The 25761-nt window shown below is 47.6% G+C and overlaps 1 protein-coding gene across 1 annotated transcript in view; it reads right to left on the bottom strand.

Annotated features, from left to right (window-relative positions):
* Positions 1-579: 579 nt before the first annotated feature.
* BRINP2 (BMP/retinoic acid inducible neural specific 2) overlaps positions 580-25761 on the bottom strand; it is a 145491-nt gene continuing 120309 nt past the window's right edge. Inside the window, exons 3-8 of the mRNA XM_015099331.4 lie at positions 24630-24820; positions 22892-23100; positions 10241-10346; positions 7265-7501; positions 4359-4581; positions 580-2518 (exon numbers count right to left, since the gene is read on the bottom strand). Of these exons, the coding sequence (XP_014954817.2) occupies positions 1402-2518; positions 4359-4581; positions 7265-7501; positions 10241-10346; positions 22892-23100; positions 24630-24820 (2083 nt within the window). The 3' untranslated portion in view covers positions 580-1401. The remainder of the gene's footprint in view (positions 2519-4358; positions 4582-7264; positions 7502-10240; positions 10347-22891; positions 23101-24629; positions 24821-25761) is intronic.

Here is a 25761-nt window from a genome sequence, read left to right as displayed (position 1 = left end):
GGAGATCCCACACCATAAGATGCAGAGTATGGAAAATGCTCCTGATGGCCACAGCATGGTGGGCAAAGGGGAGCCCCCCGCCCCCCACCCTCAGCAGGCATCTACCCTAGACCAATGGCTGCAGTTTTCCAAAAGAGTAAGAGCTTTCATACTCTTCTCCTGATAGTAGGTGGTCTTGGTTCTAGGACCTGTGTCAGCCCTCACACCTGGGATAAAAGGTGTGGGATGAGCCGATAAGTCTCTGGAAGAGTTCTGCCTCACTCCATTCTTTATCGAATGTCCATCCCAACCTCTGTCTCTCTCTCACACACACAGTCAAGCCAGACATGCCTTCACTTGCGTGTTCACTAATCACCCAGCCTCCTACACAGCAATATCCTCCATCCATGGGGCACCACATGTCACACACAGAGCAATTTTTAAAAATCCAAGCAGCCCGGAAACTATCTTTTTCTTCTTTCCGCTCTCATTTTTCCCCTAAAAAAGGTCTTTTTAAAAAATATATGTATTAAATCGGATCAGTTTTACCTCATATGTTCATGTGGCTGGAGCTGATTGACAAGAAAAACAATCACAAAATGAATATTTTTGTTGTTTTTTCTTTTTTCTTAAAAAAAAAAAATTCCCTATACATGGTCTCTAACTTGACAGAGCTGCTTTCTTGGACAGAACAGATGCTGTTGGAAGAGGCGCTCTGGCTGGACCATGAGCAGAACATGGAGGCAGCCAGGCCCTGAAACTGGGGAGGTCAAGGAAGCAGAGGAGCTAAGGGAGGGGTGGGAAACTCGGCTGCCTGCTTGCCCTGAGCAGTCCTCTGTGGGTGTCGCTTGTTTCCCAAGGGAGCCAGCTTGAGGAGCAGTCCGTGTCTAGAGAGCTCAGTGGAGGCAGCGTACAAAAGAGTGAGAACCAACGTGGGGGAATCACGAAACAGCGCCATTTTAAGAAATCTGGTTAAAAAGAATACAAAAGTGACTCCACAGAGGGGGAGGCGGTGTTCCTACCCCTCCCGTTGTTGTTCTGTCCTGCTCTCTTAAATGAGAAGAATCACTTTCAAGGATTTGTGTGTTCCTGGGTTTGGCTGGTTCTTTTACTGAATCTCTCCCTTGGCTCCTCTCCTTCAACTGCATTCATTTGAGAAAGCACCGACTTTACAGCTTCAGGGCTGCTGAGTGGTCACCTCCTGGTGCGAGTGTGTGTGTGTGTGAGTACGTGTGTTGTGCATGTGTGCAGTGGTTGTTTCTCTCTCTCCTGCCTGCTTCAGTCCAAGCCCCGAGGTCCCATCTGCTGGGTGCTGACAGTCTTCAAGGAGCACCCTGTTGGCACTAAGGTCAGGGCTTGGATGATCTCCACACCCCGGATTTGTGGGTCCCTTCCCTGCCCGGTGCTGGAGTGGGTCCCCCATTAGCTACAGAGTTTGCCAGTCTCGTATTCCACAGGGTTTGGCAGCTTGGAGTTGAAAGCCCTCAGAGAAGACTGGATCCTGCCCACCTCGTTGTTGGCCAGCTTGAGCCGATGCCGGAGCAAGCAGGAAAAAAGGTCAAGCCGGACCTTGCCAGGTGGAGAAAGCTGGTTGACCCGGTCCCTAAGCTCGATGAGCTGCAAGAGGGCAGAGTCCTGGGAACCTTGTGTGTATGGGTAGTCTAACTGGAGAATTAAGTCCCTGATGGCATCCGGGTCAAAGGGCAGGCTGTAACCAAAGACCTGCAAGGTGTTGATTTTCATGTAGCCCAAGTTCTTGGAGGGATCAGTCATCTCCAGGGGCTCGTAGTAGATTGTCTCATTGGAGTTGTCGTCCAGGGACTTGATTCGGCTCCGTAGGTAAACGTGGACCGTCTCAAAGAAGGTCTTCCACCTGTTGCCCAAGGTGACAGTCCAGTTCTGGCACTGGGCGGCTGCGTCCACGTTAGTCCTCTCCCAGTCAGGGAAGTTGCCCTCATTCACCGGCATGAACCAGCTCTCGGAGTGGCTGCCCCCGAAGGGGTTGACGTAGATGGCCATGACAGGCTCCAGGGTGCTGTTCTTGGTGAGGCAGATCTGCAGGGACAGGGCCAGCATCACGTGCACCAGCCCAGGCTTGTACTTGTTGCTCTTGAGGGTAAGCAGCATGCGCTTCCTCCAGGAGGGGTCGAACCAGCTGCCCAGACGCATGTCATTGCTGATGAAGATGGAGTGCACCTCGATGCGACTGTCCCGCTTCTGCAGCAGGTACTTCAGCTCCAGGTCCTGCAGGTCCGTCTCCAGCCCCAGAAAGTTCTCCAGGGACTCGGCCACCTCAGGGCGGCACAACCCCTGGGCGAGCACATAGCCCGGGTTGCAGCTCCCACAGCGGGTGCTGTTGTCCGGGGCACAGTGGGCACAGGCTGGCCCTTCGCCCAAGGCACAGGGGATGGGGCCCTGGCAGGAAGACTGGTCGTAGGGGCAGGTGCAGCTGTGGCTCTGTTCCAGGAAGGTACCAGGGAAGGTGCTCTCCCCACAGTAGAGGAGGGACTGGATACGGTTCCACCAGTAGGGCAAGGACCTGTGGAAGGGGAGACAGAAATGAAACAAGAGTCATCAGAAGCCACACACTGCTGCTTCCCTGAGGGTACCAGGAGGCTGACTCATAGGGAAGTTGATGAGGAAGATAAAAGCCCCAGGTTCTTTGAATGAGGGAAACCCTACTGTACCACTTTGGGATGACCAGCAAGGCCTGGAGCTGGGTGTTTGATGGATAAGCATCAGAAAGGTCTGACATCAAACTTGCGCTCATCCCTCCCAAGTACCACCTCATTCCCCCATTCAAAAGCCTACAGAAGAGCTCAACGTCTTCCATATCCAGTTTTCAGCCTCTTACGTAAGATCGTCCAACAACTGGCTCTCCAAACCTCCCAATGATGTGCCCACCTCTTTCCCTCTTCACAATCCAGATCTATCCTTTCTAGAACTCTCCCGTCAAGGACAGGACTTCTCTATGGTTGGCTCCCTCTCTCAAGATTTAAATTTCAGTTCTTATGATACCTCTTCAAAGAGGTCTTCCGTGATTCCCCTCAAAAGCACCACACAGCCCCTCTCTCATATCACGCTGCTTCGATGTGATTCACAGCCACGATCAGTATCAAAATGGATTGTGTTTGTTTACCGTTGACTTGTTCAGAGACGGCTCCCCTGCAAATGCCACAACAGCAGGGACACTGCATTCTTCACCAACGCGTCTGCAGAAACTAGGCTTGTTCCTGGGGCCTGGTAAGCATTTAACTATTTCTTGGGGGAGAAAAAGAACCTTTCCCAAAAGCCCTTGCTGGTGTGTCCTCTCCACTCATGTGCCCCTTGTCACCTGTGCCTCAGTCAGAGGTGCGCCTCTGGGTTCCTGTGAGGGCAGCACCCTCTCCTGGGAGGCTCTGGCTCACAAGCACCAGCCCACTTTCATCTCCAGCTGGACAATCTGGCCAAGACGCCCTTCTCCCAGGTGGCTTTTCTCTTGGACCTTTGCTATTATTAGGACATGTCTTTGATTTGTGTTCTACCAACATGCATTTGGGCTTCCCAGGTGGTGCTAGTGGTAAAGGACCTGCCTGCCAATGCAAGAGACATAGGAGATGCTGGTTCAGTCCCTGGGTCGGCAAGATCCCCTGGAGGAGGACATGACAACCCACTCCAGTATTCTTGTCTGGAGAATCCCCATGGACAGAGAAGCCTGGCGGGCTGTAGTCCATGGGGTCAAGAGAGTCAAATGCAACTGAAGCAACTGAACACACAATGTGAATTTAAGTAGCTGCATAGTCATAGTTTTCTAGTTTTGATGTTCCTAAATATTTATTATATCTTTCCAGTTAACAAATGCTCTCACTGATTAATCTTAGGCCATATAAGGTAGACTCAGCAAAGGCTTGTTGAATGCATGTGTGAATGAGTGATGGATGCTTGAAGGCCAGTGATGACCCAGCCCCCTCTGTTCCTAAGGACACAGGGCCTCAGCTCCCTTTGCTCCTGTGACTCAGAGCAGCGTTGCTGTTGGAAATGATCTACTGTGTGTATTTCTCATCATACATAATCAGTGTGTGAGCTTTAAATCCACCCTTTCCTTTCCTCAAAGACTTATTAAAATGGAAATGAGTGAGAATTAGAGTATTATTAGAGCAACATTCGAATTGACTATAATTTATATAAAAGTAAAATTAGCTTCTCTTTTTTTTTTTTTTTCCACTTCAGACACATCTCATAATTGAGACTGAAGTGCAAGTAGGTCAAGATAAAGGGAGCCTCTGAAAGGCCGCATGTGGGTCAGCATGCCCAGCTCTGCCGTGTTGGAGAGGGGCCCTCCAGGGCCTCAGCCACTGTCGTAGGCGGCGTGGCTCTGGCACAGACACAGGGGTGCTCACCTCTCCTTGGGCAGACGGAAGCGGGGCTGCCGGTGACAACGCTTGCAGAGGTTGAAGAGCCGGCGGACGATGCGATGGGTCTTCTTGAACAGCACTCGCAAGCTGGCTCCCAGCTGCTGGTAGCGGTGCTGGAGGCTGGTGTCCACCGCCCAGAACTGGGAGATGGCTGTGGAGTTCAGGAATCTGTCATCTGGCAGCCGCTTCAGCAGGGCCTGGAATTCCTCTGTGGGTAAGGACACACGGGCTGAGCTGACGGGGTGCCCTTCAGACCCTGGGTGGCAAGAGCCCCCTCTATCCCCAAGACCCAGCTTGCCTATCCATCACTGTATGAGGCAGGAGGCTTCACGCCATTCTCCCAGGACTTTTGATTTCTTTCTTTTTAAATAGCTTTATTGAGAAATGATTGACATACCATAAGATAAGGCTCTGGGATTCTTTCCCCTCCATCCTATCTCTAATATGCTTCTGAATTTCAAAACACATCTCTGTCACCACCCATGTGGCCAGTGACCTTGGGATGCATCTCTTTTGCCATTAATACCTCCTTATAAATTATGCACAACCTTCCTGGATCACACCATAGCCCCCTTAGGGAAGCTGGTTAAGGTGAGGGTGGGCAAGACTGGCAAATGTGGGCACAGAAGACAGAACACCCACCTCAGAAGTCTTAGAAGGCTTTCAGTTCCTGAGACCAGCCTCTCTACCCAACACCCTTCTCTCTGACTCTAGCACATTCTTCCTCTCTTTTTGAGATTCACCCCTTGACCAGGTTAAGGACTTCCTGTAGCTCAAACAGTAAAGAATCTGCGTGTAATGCAGGAGACCAGGGCGGGAAGATCCTCTGGAGAAGGGAATGGCAAACCAGCCAGTATTCCTGCCTGGAGAATCCCATGGACAGAGGAGCCTGTCAGGCTATAGTCTGTGGGGTTGCAAAGAGTCGGATGTGACTGAGCGACGAACACACACACCTTGGCAGATATCCATACTTTTTTGTAGTTAGTCCAGAAGCAGAGTGCTTTCTGGTTCTTAGCTCCTACTACAAGTCTGAGTTCTCCTCAGAGCTTCCTGGGAACAATGTGTTTTCTGAAGTCATGCTCAGATCTCTGTCCACAAATCTGCTTTCACTTAGGACCTGAAGCCATCAGGTCTCCTGATAGCGGTCCGAATGGCCCTCCTTCACTCATTAGCAGTAACTCATAGTGCTGAGAGCCCAAAGTCCTTGCCTACATAGGCAAACATCCCACTACCGTCTGAACTACCTTCCCATACTACCATCGCAATGCCACCACCCCGGTCCAATGCAGCCAGGGTTGCTATTCTCCTCAGCTACTGAATACCTCGTCTAAGACTTGAGCTGGCAGTGCCTGGGTCCTCCACTCTGATTCTGATTTCTCCAGCCCCTGGTTCTTCGCCCCCAACCCAGATGACTGGAAAAAATCACACCTAGTAATGACACTAACAACTAGTATGTGCATACTTCTTCTTATAAAACACTTAAGTATACAAAACGGCACAGAGAATAACAAAATAAGCTCCCACAAGTCCACCACCTAGATCTTGCCATCTTGCTATATTGAATTCAGATTTTTTTTTTTAAGAAATAGGCAAAGCAAATATACTTGAAGGCCCTAAACTTCCCCTCTGTCTTTATCTAGATGTAACTACTTTCTTAAATGTTTCCTTTATCGTTATATTTTTTTAACATTTTCTCTGAATAACATTTATCCATGAAAATATTAAGTATTGGCTAGTATGTTTTAAAATATCAAATAAATAGTACTAAATATGCATTATGTTAATACTTTATTATATTATAGTATTATATATAAGTATTATATAAATATAAATATATATGTAACACATAGCCTCTTTCATTTGCCTTGTTTTATCTAATATTGTTTTCTGAGACATATCCACATAACTATTATTCACGTAGTAGTGAGATGTATATCATGCAGAGTTCTTCATAATTTTATCCACATTGTTCCATATGAGTCTTCCGTCCACCAATTGCTATCATTTTCCTACATTTACAGATGAAGAAATGGAGGCACTGAGTGGCTGCATGGCTAAATCAAAGCCATACAAAGGGTCAGTAATAGAGAGTATTAGGCTTTCCCAAGATGTTACAGCAAAATACAACAGAATGGATGGCTTATAAACAACCAAAATGTACTTCCAGGGGCTGGAAGTCCAAGGTCAAGAGGCTGCAGCCAGGTTCTGGTGAAGGTCCTCTCCTGGGCTGAAAATGGCCAGATTCCTGCTGGGTCCTCATGTGGTGGAAGAGGTAAGGGATCCCCTGGGGCCCCTTTTATATGAGAGTGCCAGTCCCATTCATGAGGATTCTGCTCTCATGACCTAATCACCTCCCCAGGTCCACACCTCCTAATACCATCACCTTGGGCCTTAGATTTTCAACATATGAATTAGGGGGTGGAGACACAAACATTCAATCCATAACACAGAATAAGAACTCAAAACCCAGTCCTCTGAATCTAAGTCTCAAGGTGACACTGATATCAGTTATACTTGCACTAAGCAGTCATCAGCATGAACTAGTGACTCCTAGAAACATGCTATGCACCTCACTCATTCAACAAATATTTACTGTGCACCTAACGTGCAGGCACTGTGGAATCTGTGGAAACAAGATAGATGAGGTCTATGGCCTTGATTATATTTACCTTAGCTTATTAGGTCTTTGAAATGCATCTCTTTGGTAGGTATTAGGTCTATTTGCATATACAACAAAAGAAAATGACTGAGACTTGGGGTGGTGATATAACCTGCTGGAGGTCACAGGCCAGTGACGTGGCTCAGTCAGGAACCAAGCTGAGTGTCCCGTGGAGTACCTCATGGCCTCTTCCCATTCACAGGGAGGAAATCTGGGCCAACCCCCTGCTCACCTGACTCCTCGAACTGCCGGTTGTGAGTCGCCCAGGAGTCCTGGATCTGCAGCAGGCTGTCCTCCATGGCCTGGATGTCGGCGTCAGGACAGTTACATTCTGGGAAGGTAGGGCTGCACTTGCACCAACAGTCATTCCCCTTGCAGATGAGCTCGCCCTCGGAGCTGCAAGTGATGTAGCTGAGTGCAGCGGCCACAAAGCGCTCACGCAGGTACTCGGGCAGCAGCACCTGCAGGCCTAAGGAAAAGATGTATCAGGGAAAACTGCCAGGAGGGACCAGGGGGTACTCGCTTTCCCACACCCGAGGCTGCAGAGTCCCCGGCTGGAGTTCTGCTGACTTGTGCATCCTGGGTCCAAGGATGGGCACCCCAGGCCCAATCCTGCTAAGCTGGTTGGGACAGAGGGTTACTGCTACCCCTGTGACAGATGGGGTACATCAAAGCTCAAGGCTTAGTTGAAGCCTCACATCAGCCAAATTGAGAACGTGCCTATCAAATGAACGGGCTTCTTGGCTACACGTCAGCATTTCTAGGATGGAAATGCAACGGTGTTTCAGATAAAGGAAGAGCTTAGAGTCCTCATGGGGGAAAATCATCAAGGCTTGTTGGACTTTTTGCTCTGCCTCCAAGAGCCATTCTATCTCTAACTTCTCTGAGATGAGCAGCGAGCCTCCTAGGATATTACTAAATGCTGACCCTCCTGGGCTTCCCACCTTAGCCCTGAAGACCAAGGAGGCTGCCCTGCTTAGGAGGTAGGGACAGGTGTTGTGGGTATGTAGTGGACAGGTACGACACCAAGTAATACTTCCCATATATGACTGCAGGTAACACTTGTGGTCATACCGAGGCTCTTACAGATGAGGAAGTCCAATCCACATGAGCACAGTGGTCTGCCCAAGTCACAGTGCTACTAAAGCCAGCTTGATGTCGGACTGTGCCCTTGTCCCCTCGGGTCCTACTATACAACTGGGACTGGCTGCCCATCTCAGGCTTTCACTCTTGAGGAGGTTTGAAAGCAAGGTGGTGGTAGATGGCCCAAGTTATATATAAATGCCTCTCAGCTCCTTTCTAATTAGCTGCCTTGAATATAATCCACTCAGTTACTCCAAGATTCAGCTTTCCTACCCATCTGTGGTGTCTGCTTGCAAAGTTACTTCAGTCATGTCTGATTCTTTGCAATCCTATGTTCTGTAGCCTACCCGCTCTGTTCATAGGATTTCCCAGGCATGAATATTGGAGTGGGTTGCTATGCCCTTCTCCCAATCCAGGGATTGAACCCATGTCTCTTGTGTCTCCGGCATTGGCAGACAGGTTCTTTACCACTAGCACCACTGGAGTGGTGGATATTGGCTTATCAGCAGCAGGATAGACTCCTAGTTGGCTTCTAGCCAGACAGGGTGGTTGTTGGAAGCCTATGAAGAGGTGAATGAATCACAGGCATGCCTTGATCATAGGCAAGCTGGCCAGGTTCGAGGTCAGACCTGCAGGAGGCTCCCTAAATAGGGACCCTAGGAGACACTGTGCCAGGAGAGTAAGGGATGAGAGGACTTCTGGATGGGATGGCCTCTCCTTTCATCAAATATCTGCCAGCTCTTTATCATCACACCCTTGACCTTGGCAGGAAATCAGAGAGTCCAAAGGATGTATCCTGGTGTCAGCAGACCTTAAAACAAAACTTAGAATTGCAGCTGCAGCAGATGTTTGTTGCTCTTGTTTGAGATCTACTCCTGTTCAGGACTGCTCCTACATTTTTCGTTCTCGACAATGTCCCTGCAGTGGCACTTGAGCAGCCCTCCCCATGTACCCTGTCCAAATGTGCTTGCTTCCCACACTCACCCTCTCCAAGCCCTTTCCTTTCACCCCCCCCATTAGCTCCCTCCTCCTCCCCATAACATTTCCTATTGCTATAAAATAAGTGCCCTGAGCAATGTCTGCATGAGTGATGGGCTATAAAATTAAATGGCATAAACTACTCCAAATGAACCACCAGACACTCTGAACTTCACTCATCGCTAATTTCCAGACACAAATCCAGTTCATCCAGGGACCTAGGAGAAGAGGGATGCTAATTGCATTGTGAGGCTTTAAAGAAAGGAGGCTTTTCCTCCTTTTTATTATGTTTCTTGATGCCTAAAGCATTCAGGGGTTGCATCTGACTTAGGTTGGCTGGAATTTGTCATCGTAGATCCTGGGTGAGGGCTATTGATTTTATAATACCAAGACAATCATATCTTAAACAGAGTTCAGTTCCATTAGGCCTTAAGAAGAATGAACGTTCTCCACTGCCAAACAGCTCTGACTCCATCTGCATAGCTCTTCCCCTGGGATGCTTGGGGAACACGTGAGTGTATCCCCTTATCTCCCAGCTTCCAGGCCTAGAGTCATTCCTGTTCCCGTTACTTTTCTGTTTCTGCTTGTTCTGTTCCTGGTCGAGGCTCCCATTCCTTTCAAACTCTTCTCCTGGCTTTGATCTACCATGGAAGGATGCAGACTAGTAACAAAAAGTAGGGACCATTTTCAGGATAACCAGTAGCCCCACATTTTGTGTAGCTCTTAGTCGAGCTAGAGACGATGTCCCATGATCACTCTGCAAAGACCAGCTGGTCCCTACTGTGTCCTTAGGATAAAGCAGAGGGTTCTTTGGACAACAAGGGAGATTCCCCAGCTGGATCAAGGCATAGAAGGATGGGTGTGCTCTTGCAGTAGGACAGTGACAGAGATCTTGGGCAGGACTGGGAGGTAGGAAGATTCGGGTGTCGAGTGGTTTGAGCAATGGTTGAGGTGTAAAGTAAACCATGTCAGAAGTTTTCTCCAAAGAGTGATGGAAAGTTGTTAATTACAGGTCCCAGAACTAGGGGTAGTTCTTGTCTTTGGAAGGGTTTAGCCAAATGGGGCAGACGGGACCTTTTCATTTGGGTAAACTTTTTTTTTTTTAACCAGCTATGAAAAGTGTGAAAATCATCACAGGGTACCTTACCTAATAACTGCACCTTGTTCTCCGGACTCTGTACCAGAACAGAGCTGACTGAGTCCAGGTTGTCGTAGTTGCTGCAGCCCAGGGGGCCAGTCCTGGTCTCCGTGACCTAGAGAAGGAAGGGCAGGTTTAGACAACAAGCCGAGACTTTCCCTTTGCACTGCCCTCTTCCGGTCAGCCATTCTCAGGCTCTGTGTCCTGTCCTGGACTGGCCCAAGGAAGGTCATGGATCTTCCTACCCTGGGAGCATGAAGCCACTTTTCCCCTTGTTCTGAGACAGGGAGTATCAGTGGTATAGGGCTGGCAGCAGCAGCTGTCTGGAAGTGGAAGCCTGTCAGAGAAGCCAGGGGGGCTTTGTGTCTGAAAAAAAGAAACTCAGTGTAGGAAGAGGAAGCTGAGCCTCCACACTGGAGTTCCCCCATCTCCTCCCCCAGAGGAAGACCGGAGGCCAGATGCGGATGCTGTCAGCCCGCTGGCCAGCCCAGCTGTAGCCACTTGATGTGGTGCTCACAGGCTTTAGAGATCCCAAAGATGAAACACACTAGAGAAATATGAGTTATGAGTATTAATATTAAACATTTAAGTCCCACCTCGGCACTGAGACGTCCTTAGAGAAAATCAGCCGTGGGCTTACTGCATATTTTAATAAGTATATTAAATATACATAATCTCTTATAGCTATGTAATATTCCAAAACACCACAGAGTCATTTTAAAATATTATAAAGTTGGACTATCAGTTTTTCCCTGATGTTTAAAGTATAAGATGAAAAATGGGGAGCTTTAAATGCACTGAAATAATTATGTAATAAGACTGATGGGGACCTGAGGCCTTTTCTTTTCAGGATCTCTAGAGGCTCTGCCAACAATCAATCAACCAATCAACTGGTATTTATTGGGCAGCCACTGTTCAATTCCCTGCAATTTATCAAACATTCATAGAGTGCCTTTCTCAGAGTTCTTCAAGGAAGTCGGCTCTGATACCTCTGACCTTCTCGCCTAGCTCCAGGCACCTCTGCTCTGCAGCAAGCAGATGACTTGGAGTTTTCCAGCCTTTCCTGCAAGTATTTAAAGCCTGAGTCCTCCACACATGAAAGGCTCCACAGAGGTAAGCTCATAGTCACTTTGCTCATGAGGTTGTCAACAGCAATTAATACAGTGGCTGACACCTAATACGTACTCAATAAATTAGAGGGTGTGTGAGTCATATGTTTCAGGCTTTGAGGGGTGGAGAGGTGGGCACAAAGATGCACAGGTTATATTGTGTGTCCTCCAGGAGGTTACAACCTATGGGAAGACAGGTACATATCCAACTGATTGATACACCTCCAGGTGGGGAAGAGGCAACATGTCATAATGAGCCCTGAGGAAAGCGCAGTTCTAAGCAAGGGAAGGAATTTCAGAGGAGAGAGCAACTGAGTTGTTCCTTCAAGATGACTAAAATATGGACAGGAAGAGAATGGAGGGGAAGTACTCTCAGAAAAAGAAGGGGCGGCATGATCTACAACATATGGGCTTGATAGTGTGAGATGTAATGTGTCTGCCACTCTGCCAGTTATCACAGTGAATTCCAAAGTGTAAGTGACATCATTAAAGAGAATTCAGTATAGTTAGTCCTGAAAACTACACATGGAACAGAGTAAATGAGAGACGGTGTGATGCTAATACAGTGAAGAGAGAGCAGGGAAAAAACGTTGCTTAAAGTAGAATGAGAAGGCTTCATGGAGGAGGTGATCCATAAACTGATCTTAAAGGATAAGAGCAAAGAGGAGAATTGGAAGAGAAAGACTACAGGACAAGCAATAGACCCCGTGCATGAGAAGCAGCAAGACCCAGCCTGGATGGGGAATAGGATCAAGGCCATGACAGAGGCAGGAAACCCCTCTATAGCTGCCAAGCTCATCCTCCAAGATTGTCCCATTTAACCTTCAACTAACTCTGAGACAGATCGCACTACTATCATGTTTCAGGGAAAGATGCAAGGTTTAGGAAGATTCTGGGCCCAAAGACTCAGAGCTATTGAGTAGATGAGATAGGATTTTGACTTCTGAATCCTCAGACTTCAGTTCCTGGCCCCAGTGTCTCCTGTGAGGGCATGCAAGAAAATGAAGTTAAACCCATGTAGACAAGATCACTCTAAAACACAAGTGTCCACAGACCAGCTCATCCAAAACATTTTAGTGGTCTACCCTCTTTCCAGAAGGTGAACAAGGCCTAAGACAAATTGTATAGACTTATTTTATTTTTCATTTGAATATATTTGGTTTACAGTGTTAATTTCTACTGTACAGCAAAGTGAATCTGCTATACATATACCCATATTCCCTCTTTTTTGGATTTCTTTTCCCATTTAAGTCACCGCAGAGCATTGGATAGAGTTCCCTGTGCTATATAGTAGGTTCTCACGAGTCATCTCTTTTATGCATTGTATCAGAAGACTTTAGATATTATGATTACAGATGAGGCAATTAAGACCAGATAGGTTAAGTGATTTCTTCAAGGTCACACAGTCAGCTGCAGGGCTACGATTCATTTGACTCATTCACTCATTTATTCATTTATGAAATATTCCAGGAGAATCCAAAACTCACAGTGAGCCGGTCACTACCATAAGGAGTTTACAGACAAGTGGAAACATGTTTATACTAACATAATCCCAGTGTTACACATGAGCCTGCCTCCCTCCACAGGTGGGCACTTGGTGCTGAATAGTGTCTCTGTATTGAGTGAGTTGGTGACTGGCTACTGCAGTGGGAAGGCAGAACTAGAATTTTTCAAGGTAAAGCTTTCTTTATCTATATGGTGCAAAAATTCCTATAGGAGGTGTGGCCAAGGACTAGCCCAGCTATTCGGGGAAGCCTGTCTCTCTTGGAATGGGGTGGGCTGAAAGACAGAGTGGGATGCGGGTGTGTGGTATTTGGGAGGTTTGCCTATCCCCGCCTCCAGGTAAGCTGGCCACCACACTGTCACTGAGTTCTGCACTGGCTTTTCTACCCACCCACTCCCGAGTTGAACACTCACCAGCATCGGGTCCATGCAGGGAGAAAGCTACACATCTTATGCAGAAGTAGGACAGCTCCCAAGGGGGCGAACAGAGCACAGCAACTTTCCGCTGTTTCATTCCACCCCTGTCCCTCCCTCCCTACCACTGATTCATCTGCCCCAACCCCACCACCATCCTGTTCAACATTCTAGGACTGGCTCCCATGCAATTTTCTGACCTTTACTTGCCCATTGCCAAAGGTCAGTTCTAAAGAGAACAGTCAATTAGGTGAGTCATTGAAAGGGTGTGTGTAGCTCTTCTCTGTTAATTGCCGCACAAGGATGGGAACAAGGAAGAGACAGGAACTGTGATCCCCCTGCTCATTTCTTGTTGGAGGGAATGATTCAAGTCAGATCTCCACGAGTGAGGAAGGCTCACTCAGGTTTTACCAGGTCCCAGAGTCATTGCCCTTTCCATGGCTCCTCTGCCCTGAGCCACCTCTGACCTACCAGAGAAGCAAGGAGGTGGCGAAGCAGGAGCGGAGCTGCAGCGGGTCCTCTAGCAGATGGTGCCTGAGTACTGACTTGACAAGCGGGATGAGCCAAGGACCCCTGAACCTGCGGAGTGATGAAAGTCCCAGAGTTCCTGGCAGGTTGGTCCAGGAAACCCTGTGTCTCTCCCTGTAGAAGAGGCAGACAGCTTTGGTGGATTATAAAGAGGGCCGGCGGAGGTAATGGAAAGTGCAGCTCAAAGAAAGCCTCAGATAAGCTTTCAGAAAGAGAAAATAATTGTGTGCTAATTGGTCTGTTGACAGAAACCGTCCTGCCTTCAGAAAGCCCTGATGGATCTCAGGTTCATTAGCACATCCAGTTTTCCATAAATGCCGGATTGTGCAAAGCCTCATTCGGGTGAGCCTGCTCTCCTCCCCTTGCCCTTCACCCTCTGGCTGCTCCCATCTTACCTGGTGGGGCGGGGGGGCTGGCTTGCTGCACGGCTAAGCTCCAGTAAAATGGGCTTCTAGTTGTGAGCGATAGGGCTGGCCAGAGAAGCACGGCTGAGAGTGTGTGGGATTCAAAGAGCTGCAAATTGCTGCTGCAGGCAGGAATCTGGACAAGTCATTTAAGGATGCTTATGAGAACCGCTCCCTCTTGCCATCCTGAGGGCTATGCAAACTTGTGTGGGGGTTCTTTTCAGGCAGCTCAGGAGCCTCTCAGACCCCCCACCAATCCCTTCCTCAGTCTTCAATTAAGTAGATGGTGAGTCACAACTGGGGGTTCCCAGGTGGCGCTAGTGACAAAGAACCTGCCTGCCAGTGCAGGAGACAGAAGAGGTACAGGTTCAGTTCCTGGATGGGGAAGATCCCCTGGAGGAGGACTTGGCAACCAACTCTGATATTCTTGCCTGGAGAATCTCTAGGACACAGGAGCCTGGAAGGTTACAGTCCACAGTGTCTGCAAAGAGTTAGACACGACTGCAGTGACTTAGCGGAGAAGGCAATGGCACCCCACTCCAGTACTCTTGCCTGGAAAATCCCATGGACAGAGGAGCCTGGTGAGCTACAGTCCATGGTGTTGCTGAAAGTCGGACACGACTGAGCAACTTCACTTTCACTTTTCACTTTCATGTGTTGGAGAAGGAAATGGCAACCCACTCCAGTGTTCTTGCCTGGAGAATCCCAGGAATGGGGGAGCTTGATGGGCTGCCGTCTATGGGGTCAGGCAGAGTTGGACACAACTGAGGTGACTTAGCAGCAGTAGCAGCAGCGACTTAGCATGCAAACATGAACTACAACTACACAATATGCCCCTGCCCTCTTCTGGGCTTTTACCCCTCCCCAGGAATTATGAATAGGATGAATCTATATCCAGCCCTTTCCAGTTTGCAAAGTGTTTTCATGTAAATCATATCATTTGGTGTTACCCGATCCTACAGTGGAGTAAGGGGTGATATTCACAATATGTTATTCACAGTGTGTATCAGCAGGGAAGACAGGGGTGTGCTCACTAATCAGAAGAGGTGTCAGCTATAAGGCTATAGTGAGGTGCAGTGATCCCAAGGTGCATCAGTCCTCTCGTTACTATCTGGGGAGATCCTGGGGTTCCAGGCGAGGGATAAAGGTGGTTAGAGCGGCACATAGCAGACCACGTGAAGATGACTCACCACGCTGTATGGTGGCCAAGTCAGCTGAATCTTAGTCCTGTGCAGGTGAGTCAAATAGTTGGTAAACCCAGGTCATGAAGTTTAATAACTAACGTCTCAAGGTCACAGGAATAGTAAATATCAAGGCTGAAACCCAGTCCCTGGTCTTCTCACTTGAGGAAGTTCGTCTCCTGTTAAACCAGATAGCCTGCCATCCCCTATCAGGCATTTTAGGGAGTGTCTCACCACACACCCAACACTGTGAAGAGACTTGAAACTGTATGCGTGTGACAGTCCCTGCTGCCTAAGCCCCGATGTTGTGTGTGGGGAGGTGGAGACAGGCGTACAAACAGCTGCAGTCTGATGCGACATGTCCCGTAACAGAGATACGTACTGCCCAGGGCAAACCTTGCACCAGAGCGGGTGTTCAGTGGGGTCTCGGGCATGTGTTGGATTAACAAAAGGGAGTAGGGTGCCTCTTTCTTGCCATTAGTGGAAAGAAGTTGCTAACAAAGGGTAGAAAGTAAGAGCGGCCTTGCTTAGAGAAACAAGAAACCGGCAGATTTACTCAAGGGTTTTTCCTTCACCAAAGTTGAGCAGGTGGACAGACCCCCTCACCCCCACCTACCTCCACCCAGAATACTGACTGTGCTGGAAGCCAGCTCATCCCCTGTAAAGCAGCCTTCAGTAGAGGAAGCATGTGGCAGGGGCTGCAGCACCAGCAGCAGAGTCTGAGCTCGCAAGGGTGTGCTACTGTGGTGGCAGGGTGCAGGGGGTGCTGTCTGGATTTGCAAGTGCTGTGTGTTAAAGCAAAGAGGTGGTCTCCGGTGGGACACCATTACTATCAGGATGGAATGGCCAGGTCAACCATATGGAGGGAGCAGAGCCATGGGATGGGATGCCAACACCTCCCTTTGCTCTCTAGGGTCTAGGGTATGCCCTTTAGCAAGGATTGTGGGTTATACTGAGAGGTGGAATAAGACACTAAATGCCTTGTTTTTCATGGTTCTCTGAACTATATAGCCCATGGGGAGCACCCATGGTGCTCCCAAACAGAAATAACTCCAGGTCAAGAAGCCCAGTGGAAGCTGAACAGTCATTTTCCCACCTGTGACTGAGGAATTCCAAGAATAGGCTTCTAAAGATGGTGGCCCCTCTTTGGAGGAGATGGACAGTGACTCTAGTTCTAGGACGTGCATCTACAGGTGCTATAACAGGTGGGCAGGATATGAGTTCCTGCCCACCTCTTACTGTCACCCACAGTCCTTGCTAAAAAGGTGAGTCCAGGAAGCCATGGCTGAGATTACATAACCCCCAGTCTTTGTGCTGGACTAAGGTGGATCCTGAACCAGGTTCTTTCTCTGGGGAATTCAGAACTAGGATACTGGGCAGGGGAGGGGAAACTTAAGGGGTGATTATGGAGACTTATGAAATTCAGAGTAACTAAAGCACCTACTATGTACCAGGAACTGAGACTGCCACAATGAACAAGAGAGGGGTCTCTGTCCTGATGGCACTGGCTGAGACAAAACAAAAAGGTAACATTCAGCCAGGGCCAGCTTCAGAGCAAGACAAAGCTAAATGCAGGCTGAAGTCCCTGGTATACAGAAAGTCTAGAATAAACAGAGGAAAGAACTTGAACTAGAGAAGCAGGAAGATGAAGCAGGTAGAGATGACGATGTAGAGATGTGTTACAACAAGAAACAGAGCATCTTGGGGGTATTACTGTCCTTTTACGATGCCCATGGGTCTACACTGGATCCAGTGTCTTGTTCTTAAGAGCTCTGTTATCCTTCACCAGAATCCTCTTAACAGACAATCCTGACATTCAAGCTACCTTTTTCTTTCAACTGAACATGCTTACATGCAGTTGCATATACACTGAGAAGAGCCCAGCCTTTGTGAAAAGTAGGGTCCATGACTCATTCACCCAACAAACCTTGATTCATGACCCATAATGTGGCAAGCTCTGTACTTCTACTGGGAACCGAAGATGCCTAAGATCCAGTCCCTCCCATAAGGACCTCAGAGTCTCAGAGGTCCTCTTGTTAATAAGCACTCAGTTCAAATGACAACCCCTATAAAGAAGGCATGCTTGAAATACCGAAGAGGGGCATTTAACTACCTTGGGAGTCAGAATGGCTTCAAGAGTTACCTTTTTGAGCCAAACAAAGAAGGGGTAGGAAAAGCCACTCAGGTAAACAGACAACTATTGCAAGCAAAAAAGAGCAGGTGCTGGGGAAGGGAGACACAAGAGAATGGTATAAATGGTAAGTGAAGGGTTGTAACAGGAGCCAGGGTGCAGGTCCCATCTTGTTAAGCAGAAGAATTATTCCTTTTCAAGGTCCAGTTGCTCATGCTTTCTATATATTTTCTTACTAGATCTTCCCAGAAATCCTTCACAGTAGAAATTATTCTAATTGTTCAATGATTTTAGAAGGAACTAATTGGGGCTCAGAGAAGTTTGATAAGTTGTTCAAAGCCTTGCCATGAGCTGAGCTCAGACTCTTGGGTTCTTTCCCGTGCATCACACTGCCTCCCTGAGGTTTTGAGCCAACCACTGAAGGATTTTAAGCAGTGGAAGGATATGATTTGTACTCATGCAAGCAGCAGAGATGATGAATCAGGGAGCAGAGTAGAGAATGAGGATGGGAAGACTAATTATGCAAGAAAATCAGGTAAGAGTTGATGACATTCTGAATGGCCATGCACATAGAGAGGAGGCAATGAGTGAGCTGAAGATACTACATGCAAGGGAGTGATTCTAGTGATGGATCTAGAGATCTAAGATGGGCAACGAGGCCCTAGAGGAATGATAGAAAGAGAAAAGTTGGTCAGGTCAAAGGCTAGAAAGGGACATTAATGGGACCATGGAGCTATTCATCTAGGCCTACCTTTCATGCATGGATAAGACAAGTTCTTCTTCAACTTTAACACAGCCCACTAGAGGGCTGAAGAGAGAGGAGGCTTCTATATAGTCCTGTCTTCTTAGTAAAACCCACTCCGTGCTATTACAGTCCATCTTTCATCAGTTTAAGCTAAGATACCAGCCTCCAAAATGTCTGGCCTGAAGTCTGCCTGAACATCCATCTTCCTCCTCTCTCAGACTCTCACCCCAGACCCTGGACGTCCCCTAACCTGACCCCTCCCTCTCCACTTATGGTCCATCATGCCCTCTGAATCTCATGATCAGTCCTCAGCAAGAACATCTATAACCTCAATCTTTTCTCAAGAGTCTGCCTTACCTTTTTGTCCTAAGCACAACTTAGCAGCTTCTGAGGACGTGTCTTCCCCCCCAGTCTTCTCTAGGATCAATGGTCCTCTTTCCTGTCTAACCTTCTCTGGCCCCTCTGAAGTCAGAACCCTCAGGACTATCATTCACTACCCCTCCATGTCACGGTCTATTTTTCTTGTTACTCCCTCTCCCTCACTAAGGATTTTCAGAGTTTAGCTTGCTTATCTCACTTCATGGGAAATAGATGGGGAAACAGTGGAAACAGTGTCAGACTTTATTTTTTGGGCTCCAAAATCACCGCAGATGGTGACTGCAGCCATGAAATTAAAAGATGCTTACTCCTTGGAAGAAAACTTATGACCAACCTAGATAGCATATTCAAAAGCAGAGACATTACTTTGCCGACTAAGGTCCGTCTAGTCAAGGCTATGGTTTTTCCTGTGGTCATGTATGGATGTGAGAGTTGGACTGTGAAGAAGGCTGAGCGCTGAAGAATTGATGCATTTGAACTGTGGTGTTGGAGAATACTCTTGAGAGTCCCTTGGACTGCAAGGAGATCCAACCAGTCCATTCTGAAGGAGATCAGCCCTGGGATTTCTCTGGAGGGAATGATGCTAAAGCTGAAACTCCAATACTTTGGCCACCTCATGCGAAAAGTTGACTCATTGGAAAAGACTCTGATGCTGGGAAGGATTGGGGGCAGTAGGAGAAAGGGATGACCGAGGATGAGATGGCTGGATGGCATCATGGACTCGATGGACAGGAGTCTGAGTGAACTCTGGGAGTTGGTGATGGACAGGGAGGCCTGGCATGCTGCGATTCATGGGGTCACAAAGAGTCAGACATGACTGAGCGACTGAACTGAACTGAGCTGAGCTGAGCTTGCTTATCACCATCTTTCTTACCACAAACAGATGTGAATCATTCCTGATGACTTCAGCATCCATGTAGGTGATCCCTTAATACCCTTCCCTGCCCACCTCATCTTGTCCTCCAGTGAACCGCATCTTGGCCTCCCATGCCTATGGTCGTGCCCCAGAACCTGACCCTCTGTAACTGCTATATTAAACATCACACACTTGTACCGCCTCTAGTCTCTTCCCTGTAACAAGTCATCAAACCTATTTAGACTTCCAGTCTTTTGACCTAGTCAACTTTTCAGTTTCTATCATCCCCTAATGGTTTCAAATCGCTTGATCCATCACTGTAATCACTCTTTTCTATATACTCTCATCTCTCTTGCCTATTTTTTCTTTCATCTTATACACATACACATACACACACACACACACACACACACACACACACACACACACACACATCTTAGTTTAATTCAACTCTCCATCTATCTCATGCTTGTCTGAACATGAAGGGCTGAATATAGCTGATAAAACTCACAACTCTGCTGACTGGCCTCATGTAATAATTGTGACCATGGGCCTCGAATGGGCCTTCTGTGCCCCTCAACAATTGGCTCCATTTATCTAGTCAATTGATAACTTTAACTCTCTGAAAAAACAATTTCATACATTCTTTTCTCAGCAATTCCTTCTTCCATTTAGCCATGGACTTTGCTTGTTTCATCAAGGAAATGGAATAAATTGGAAGAGAATATCCATATCCTCCCACCATCACATCTGTCATCTCGCTGCATGTATGCTGTGTTCTCTGTACTGCCTTGTGCTACAAAGGATGACGTGTCTGTGCTCCTATGTGAGACCTGCCACGCCACTCATGCCTGGAGTAACCACCTCTCTCACCTCTTCAATTGCTTCTGCAATCATCTCCTATCTCCCACACCATGATTTCCCCCTTCTCTACTGAGTCATTGTAATTAACATACCAATATCTTGGCCTATCTCCCATTTTTAAAACAAAAACACAAGCTCCCTTGATCCCACATCACTCTCCAGCTATCACCTATTTTTCTATTTGCCTTTATAGCAAAACTTTTAAAGGATTGTCTCCACGATTCTAATGCTTACTCCACTCTCTCTATTGAACCTTCTCCACTCAGCCTTTTATACCTTTCATGCCACTGAAACTACTTTTATCTAGGTTACTAGTTACCTCCACATTGCCAAGTTGAAGGTCATATTTGCAATCTGACTGCTCAAGTTGCCTGCTCCTTCTTTTGTAAAGCCCTTTCTTCACATGGCTTTGTAATCCAACTTTGGTTCTCTTCTTACCTTTACGCTCTGTCTCAGCTTCCTTTGTTGAATCCTCCTCATTTAGCCCATTGCTGACAACTGATGTACTTCATGATCCAAAGCCCTAGGTCCAGTTTATTAGCAGCATTCAGTCCTCAAGTGATCTCATTTCATCCTTTCCTATAGTTTTAAATACCAACCACACATGTGGATGTAAGTTTGCATGCCAAACTTACATCTCCAATATCGACCTTTCTCTTGAAATCCTGGTGTGTATAGCCAATTGCCTGTTAGATATCTAATAGGAATGTCAAATCCAGTATGTCTAAAACTGAACTCTTGACTTCTCATTTCTTTCAGATTGGCACCTCATCCCAGTGTTATCTCAGTTAACGAAATCACTGTTCATCATGTTACTCAGGCCAAAAGTCGTGTGGTTAATCTTGACTCCTTTCTTCCAGTTTCTTAGCTAATCCTGGGTAGGCTCTACCATCAAGTATAACATGAACCTGGGAACTTCACATCAGCACTATTGCACCACCTTCATCCAAGTCACTGCTGTTCATCTTGGCCAGTGCAGTAATGGGTACACGGGGCTCCAGGAACCCCCTTCTCTCATCAGCAATGCCCTCATGATCTGCCCCTTCACGCCTCTGACTCCACCCCACCTAGACGGGTGCTCCTGGATCATACCAAGCAGACTCCCACTTCAGGGCAGTGGCACTCCCTCCCTGCTCTGTCCTGAATGTAGTCACTCAAGATACCCTTGTGACTCATGCCCTCACTTCACTCATATCTCTGATCTGGTCTTCCCTAAAGCACCATGTTCCCATCACCCTCTATACTCTTTCCCAACTTTGCGTCTTTCTACCAATAATCCCACCTGACATTGTCTATGTGTTTAATTATGTCTCCACCACTAGGATTTCAGCTTCATGAGGGGAGGGACCTTATATGTTGTAACTCACTTTTGGATTCTCAGTGTACCCAGAAGAGTGCCTGACACATAATAGGTGTTCAATAAGGTTGAGATTGGCATATGCAAATTGCTGTATGTAAAACAGATAGCCAAAGAGGACCAGCTGAATGGCACAAGGAGCTCTACTCAATACTCTGGAATAACTTATATGGGAAAAGGATCTGAAAAAGAATAGATATATGAATGTGTATAACTAAATCACTTTGCTGTACACCTGACACTAATACAACACTGTGAATCAACTACAATATAACATTTAAAAATTTCCAAATACTTATTGAATGAATGAATGAATGAACAAAACTTCCTTGTGAGTCTTGGGTGGGATAAAAGCAGAAAATAAGATTGATTCTCAAGAGCCTCACTTGATATTTAGAAGTAGAATCTCCAGTGATCCCAAGTATCATTACTACTCTTCCCTTATACAACACGAACTGTCCTAGAAATCTTCTAGAGAACATGGGAGGGACGTTATAGTTATTTAAATCACAGGAAATATTAAGCTTTTCAAACACATGAAACCCCATCACTCCTCTGCTTGTTTTCTACTGTGCTTTGGCTCCATGTGAGCCGCTCCAGCCTACCTCTGAACGTCGTCTTGCACCAGCATCTTTCTTGCTCACCTCTCTGCAGTCACGACAGTCCTGGGTTTCACCATGGCACCACACTGGTTCCTACCTCAGTGCCTTAGCACATACCATTCCCCCTTCCTGAACACCTTTCCCTCAGATCTACACACAGCTGGCTTCTAAGGATTCAGACCCCAGTCTAAACCCCAAGTGCCCTCCCCCTGCCCCTCTCGCCTCAGGAAATCTGTACCTATGACTCAGTTTTCCCCTTATATCATAACCTGGAATGACTTTGCTGATTTTTACAAGTTTATTATGTTCATTCCCCCGCTACAATGTGACCTCTGGAAAGCAGTGGCCCTGGTTGCCTTTCACTGAGGTTCCCTCAGCTGGAGCCTGCCTTAGGGAAGATACCATGTAGCTGTTTGCTGCAGAAGGAAACGCCTGCTCAGACTTCAGGGCTGGTTTAGGGATGTGCCCACATCAGAAAGCTGCTTTCCCACTACCCTCAGTCAGGCCTGGCTAAGGTAGAGCTGGCAAAGACCCAGGCCTCCGCCTGGTATCTCTGCCTGCCTCTCCCAGGACCTCTCAGGCCCTTACCTTGATGGCCCCCGTGGCTATCTGGATGTGGTGCAGCCGCCGCAGAGTGCTCTCTCTGTCGATGAAGTAGGAGGCTGCCAGCTGGTGCAGGGTCTCCAGGGACACGGCGGAGCTGTTCCCACTGCCCCCGATCACAGAGGCACTTCCTGCCGTCTCTGACTTCCGGCTCAGTTTCCGCTTGTCCACAAAGATGGTCAGGGACTCTTCTCCTACAGCAAACAACATGGGCGTCCTGGTGAGGGCTTCAGCTCCCCGAGCCCCTACCCATAAGAATGTGAAACCCTCAGACTAAGCTAAGAGGGAGCCTGTGGCCCCTGCTGACAGCCTTTTCCCATCTGTACCATGCTCAGAACACTCTCATCAGACTGCACCACAGGATAAGGGCACTACTGCCTGAGAGGCCAGCCTCCTCCTCCTCACTTCTGTAATCTCCCAAAGCTCATCCCCCACCCCTCCAGCTCATTCATTTAACATCCTCTATTGATCTCTGTCTCAGGCAATCTACCTCTATGGGGAAGATAAAATTCTCTCTCTCAAGTTGTTTATAAAGAATCACCATGGATATTTCTGCTCCCTAAGAAAGGGCAAAAGCCTTGAAGCTCACCCTCCCTTCTCCCCCTCAAATGCTCAACACCTACGACATGTCAGCAGCTGGCCTGAACCCTTGGAGTGTTCCTTTGTAGTGCATAAGAGAGTGAGCTAAATGTTATAATAAAGCCTGCTTTCTTCTTTCCAGGACAGAGAGAACTCTGCCTCTTTCCAGCTCTCAATTCTGCTCTGGGTCCTAGCCAGAGGTTGTACCACCCCACCTTTGCCTCCATCCAGCCCAGAATCATTGGAATCTGTTTGGCTGGTTAGTAGTCTCTACAGAGCGGAAGCAGAGAGATCAGGAACGTAATGAACATTTACTTTTTTGCCTATGTGTCTGGGCTTCCCTGGTGGTTCAGATGATAAAGAGTCCACCTGCAATGCAGGAGTGCATGGGTGCTAAGTCGCTTCAGTCGTGTCCAACTCTGTGTGACCCTGTGGACAGTAGCCAGGCAGGCTCCTCTGTCCCTGGATAAGAATACTGGAGTGGGTTGCCATTTTCCTCCTCCAGAGGATCTTCCCGACCCAGGGATTGAACCCGGGTCTCTTACATCTCCTGCATTGGCAGGCTGGTTCTTTACCACTAGTGCCACCTGGGCTGCCATGCAGGAGATGCGAGTTCAATTCCTGGGTTGGGAAGATCCCCTGGAGGAGGAAATGGCTACTCATTCCAGTATTCTTGCCTATAGAATCCCATGGACAGAGGAGCTTGGCAGGCTACAGTCCACGCAGTCACAAACATTGGACACGACTGAGCACATATACTGACTACTATAGCCACAGCCAATATTAGGATATGGAGAAACTTCAGGGTTAGACGGCTCAGTCAAAAGAAAACTGGGAGCGTCCCCTGCTGGCAAGTGCTTAGTAGACGTCTGTCCCCCAACCTCCTTACCCCACAAACTCCTCCCCAGGAGGATGCTTAAAGGCAAAGAGCCATGTTCTGGCAATGAAATTGGATGTCAAGAGATTACACTGTTGACACATGCAGTGAGAACATGAGATGAGAACATGTCCCAGTCAAAAAATTGACAGGAAGGATACAAGATCCAGGAAGAATGTCGAAGCTGTAGTCAACAGGTGTTAGAAAGCTATTTCCGATGGTCTGGCAACCAGCGAGTGTAGGATGGTAGATCAAGGTACTGCTTACCTCCGAGGGTGGCAGAAAGTAGGAAGTGAGTGCCATACTTTTTGATCAGGTTTTCGGTGACCTGTTGCAGGTTGGGTCTCCTTCCCAGGAGGCGTATGTTCCGGATAAACTCTGGGGCAAGAGGCAGTGGCAAACTAAAGAAGTCCTTCCTTTCCAGAGCCAGGTTGTTCACTTTCCAACGTGCAAACTCCCTGGAGGGAAAGACAAGGGAAAGTTCATCGTATTCTGGGACAAGAGGAATAAAGTTGGGAGCAGGTGCGGTTCTTCCTTCACTCGCACTGCCTCATCTCCTCCCAGCACACATCTCTGCGGATGGAGGCACCAGTGCCTGAAAGAGACCCTCTGGCCTCTTGTTCCCAGGTGGTAAGAAAGCCCTACCCCAGTTGACCTCCAAGAATATGCTCCCACCCAGCTTTCTCATTAGAGAGTGGCTTCCCTTCTCCCGAAGGCAGTCATGGTAGTAGTGTGTAGTAGGGGAAAAACAAACAATGAAAATATTGGACGTGGCAATCCCACTGCTGGGCATACACACCGAGGAAACCAGAATTGAAAGAGACACATGTACCCCAATGTTCATCGCAGCACTGTTTATAATAGCCAGGACATGGAAATAACCTAGATGTCCATCAGCAGATGAATGGATAAGAAAGCTGTGGTACATATACACAATGGAGTATTACTCAGCCGTTAAAAGAATTCATTTGAATCAGTTCTGATGAGATGGATGAAACTGGAGCCGATTATACAGAGTGAAGTAAGCCAGAAAGAAAAACACCAATACAGTATACTAACACATATATATGGAATTTAGGAAGATGGCAATGACGACCCTGTATGCAAGACAGGGAAAGAGACACAGATGTGTATAACGGACTTTTGGACTCAGAGGGAGAGGGAGAGGGTGGGATGATGTGGGAGAATGACATTCTAACATGTATACTATCATGTGAATTGAATCGCCAGTCTATGTCTGACGCAGGATGCAGCATGCTTGGGGCTGGTGCATGGGGATGACCCAGAAAGATGTTATGGGGAGGGAGGTGGAGGGGGTTCATGTTTGGGAATGCATGTAAGAATTAAAGATTTAAAAAAAAAAAAAAAAGAAATAGGAAAATGAAAGAAAGTGTAGTCA

The sequence above is a fragment of the Ovis aries genome, chromosome 12 (assembly GCF_016772045.2).
Source record: "Ovis aries strain OAR_USU_Benz2616 breed Rambouillet chromosome 12, ARS-UI_Ramb_v3.0, whole genome shotgun sequence".
NCBI classification, from domain to species: Eukaryota; Metazoa; Chordata; class Mammalia; order Artiodactyla; family Bovidae; genus Ovis; species Ovis aries.
Note: the sequence above shows the minus strand (reverse complement) of the source record. Positions and strands in the feature narration are given on the sequence as shown.